General features: G+C 39.1%; 1 protein-coding gene across 1 annotated transcript; it reads left to right on the forward strand.

Moving 5' to 3' along the window:
• The first annotated feature begins 1,429 nt into the window (after positions 1-1,429).
• Positions 1,430-2,311, forward strand: LOC131438156 (arginine/serine-rich coiled-coil protein 2-like). The gene is made up of 2 exons (XM_058607988.1): positions 1,430-1,557; positions 1,628-2,311. The coding sequence occupies exons 1-2, from the start codon at positions 1,512-1,514 to the stop codon at positions 2,137-2,139; spliced, it is 558 nt and encodes a 185-aa protein (XP_058463971.1). The 5' UTR covers positions 1,430-1,511; the 3' UTR covers positions 2,140-2,311.
• The last annotated feature ends 1,074 nt before the right edge of the window (positions 2,312-3,385 follow it).

A 3,385-nucleotide genomic window follows, 5' to 3' on the forward strand; every position in this document is an offset into this window, starting at 1 on the left:
AATTGTGATCCAGTTATCGCATTCAGAGTGAATAAAAAACAATCATAAAATTAATCTTTCCCAATAAAGATCACTACAGATCTAATCTTTTTAAGATCAGTTGATCAGTGATCTTTGAATCACATCGATCAAAATCAATACTGATCGGAGGTGAGTTTGAGTTACTATTATCACTGATTCCTGAACGATCAAATTACTGGACGATTCGATCAGCTTTGAGCATTGTGGAAGAAAATCTTATATGAGCAAAATCAGACATGAGTACCGATTGATTTACCTCTAAAATCGTTGATCCCGATGAAGGGTGTGAAAATTAGTGACAACAGTAATCCTACAGTAATTTTTATTTTTATCAATTTATATGCATGAGGGTGCTAAAATTGGGGAAAACTGTCAATTTGAAACTTTCAGGAATGCTCCTTTAAAAGTATTTGTCACCAGAGTTGGGAAAAATACCGGTTTCGTTACTGCACGGTTTACGAAGTTTCAACGCATATTCTCCTTTGATACAAACCGTATTCGATTTCGCAACCTATTGTTTAATTGTAATAAAATGAATACTACGAAAATGTTAATTTAACAGTTTTCACTGCGCAATAGCAATACGCAGTGCAAAATTAGTAAAAAAATATACCAAACCAGATAGTGGTTATAGCGACAACAGACTTTGTCTTACTTTCAGTTGGTTGATGCTGATGATGATATTCATACACTATTAATATCAAACCCAATAAAGCGTTATTTGACGTGAATTTGATTTATAAAAGTAACAGGAGCGTAGCATGTGGTGCAGCGTTTGAATTTGACGTAGCAAAATCCTGCACTCCTGTTACTTCTGTGTATGATATTCAAACTAAATAAGGTAATATTAATTAGCTGCGTAGCATGCTTTGTGATTGGGTAGTTTCTCTAATTATTAAAATTGTTTTTCATCGCAGCATGCATGTTATTATTATTAGCTGATTTTATTTACGATATTACTCCACCACGACGGTATTACTGAGTAAATTTCAAATACATCACGAAACATGGAATTCCGATGCAACTGACGAAATGAAATATAAAAATGAGCCTAAAATTATTGATATCGGATAATCCATATCCGAGAAAATTGAGCGGTAATCATTTCGTCACTACGTTACTTATACCATTATATTACCGGAACAGTAAGTGACAGCAATTTGAAATTCAAACCTGTTTAATGAACACAGAGTAGCATTAAAATGAGCCTAACTTTTTTAAATGTTGATTCCGAATCAAGAAGTGGAACTGATAACGATGAAGACATTTTTAAACAAAATTTATCTTATCAAAAAGCATTCGTTTCAAAATTCATTATAATATCTACAAGACAAGACAATAAGACAATACTGACTATTTTTATTTACTGTGAATCAAAAAAATTGCTTATTTCCACCTCTGGTTTTAAGCTTCACGTAGCAGGCGTTTGCCAATCAGTGACATGAAGCTCATTTTTCATTTCCCAAGAACATAGTTTACAGTTCCGGAAAATGCTTCCTTCCATTTTGCGAGTTTTGCAGAACACCGATGGATACGGTAGGATATAAAACAAAAACACTTTTCTCACTGTCGAGCAAAATGTCTTACGCCACATTTTCATTTCCAGTCCCCATGGAGTTCATCTGCGATTCGATTCAGGGCAGCCATTCGGAGACGGTTCCGGGACCAGCCAACATGCCAGCGGAAGTTCGAAAGCATTTGGAAATTGCTCAGCAGTACGGCCTCGTCACGAACTCCGCAGATGAAACAAAAATACTACTTAAGCTGACGAAACCCGAGCCACCAAATTTCGAGTTAAGATTAGAAACTCTGAAGCGTGAAATTGAAACGGAAAACCAACGACGGAATACCTCGGACGAGCTGGTGGAATCCACTGCCGGACCGTCGCATAGCGTTGCTAACAGCAACGCTCACGATTGTGGACCGGGTTGGCGTCGCATGTCACCGGCCCAACGACGAGCTATCGCCATCAATCAACGGATGAAGGAGATCACCCAGCGCAGGGCTCGATCGCCAGGTAGAAAATCTCGCTCCCCTTCACGATCCCGGCCAAGATCTCGATCGCGGTCACGATCACGGTCACGTCCGCGCAGGAAATCACGATCCAGAAGTCGTTAGGGAATTTTGAATCTGATGGTTTAGATGTTTTTTTTTCAGATTTAATTTAAAAATTCTAGTTGCAAGGAATATGACTATACTAACCCATAAGTAGGAGTGCGTGTATGTAATAAAACTGATCACAGTTATTGATAGAATTCACTTTGTATTTCAGCAGATAATAAAATTTTGATATCACTCTGCACTTCACTTGATTGTCACCATTAATAGAAGCCACTGATTAATAAAAAGGAGTTCCTCTCCGTTGCGATCAAATTATTCTTTAATGTACTAACAATAACGAACCCATTTGTCAATGGAAAGATTACTTGGAATTTCCCACAAATAATACAGCCACTAATGGAGGTGTAGCCACAATGTCCTTTTCAAAGTCCTCTCTCTCTCTCTCTCTCACTCACTCTACCTATGTACCCTCAGTACCAAGGCACTCAATTCGCCATCCTTCATTCGCTATCGAAGTTCACCACATGAAATATGTTATTGATGCATAATATATTGCCGTTTGGAACAAAGATAATTCTTCTCGGTTACCTTCCAGTGGTTCAAGTTAGGTCAGGTCATACATCTTGCAACCAGCTTCCGGCGGACATGAAGTATGGATGTTTCTGACGGTATCCGGTCGAAGTTCTTCTTCGATGAGTCGTATTTCCTTTTGGTTTCATTCCATCCTAGTGATTTCGTTTCCGATATATGTAAAAAGAAATGCTGTTAACGTTCACCTAGCGGTTCAGAAAAATAACTTTTACGGTTGTAAACAATTGAAGCAAACAGTAAGACTTTGTCAGCGGTGTCGTATCGTATCGTATCGTATGCCTATAGAGCAGACCAACTGATAAAATAAAAAGGACATTAGGTGACGTATCATGAAATGGTTAAATCGATGTTGACCGGGTAATTTCCCAAAAGACGTCTAACCATCCTAGCGGTGCAAATATCAAATCCCCCCTGTTCGATCGGGGCAGCACCGCTTAGGGGTGAAAAAATATGGTTTATATAAATGCCTCGACCTGGGCATCTTCTTGGCATGACGGGGAACACCAGGCGAAGTTAATAGAGTTATGACGATGAACGTAATTCATTGCACGACTGGCGGGACGGCCGGGCACATCCCGGCAGTCCGCACCGAGTGGGTGGACATTTGATGGGCATTTTTGTTGCTGCATGCTGTTTCCGATATTTCGGTTGGTTCCTTTGTTTTAGCACCAAAGCACCCAAGTGAAACTTTTTCACTCATCGTTTCGGATAT

This window comes from Malaya genurostris, chromosome 3, assembly GCF_030247185.1.
Source record: "Malaya genurostris strain Urasoe2022 chromosome 3, Malgen_1.1, whole genome shotgun sequence".
Taxonomy (NCBI): domain Eukaryota; kingdom Metazoa; phylum Arthropoda; class Insecta; order Diptera; family Culicidae; genus Malaya; species Malaya genurostris.

Excerpts from the sequence above, each read along its gene's own strand:
- LOC131438156 (XM_058607988.1), top strand. The coding sequence starts at position 1,512 with ATGCTTCCTTCCATTTTGCGAGTTTTGCAGAACACCGATGGATACG. Across the intron at positions 1,558-1,627 it reads GCAGAACACCGATGGATACG|TCCCCATGGAGTTCATCTGC; the intron begins GTAGGATATAAA and ends TTTCATTTCCAG.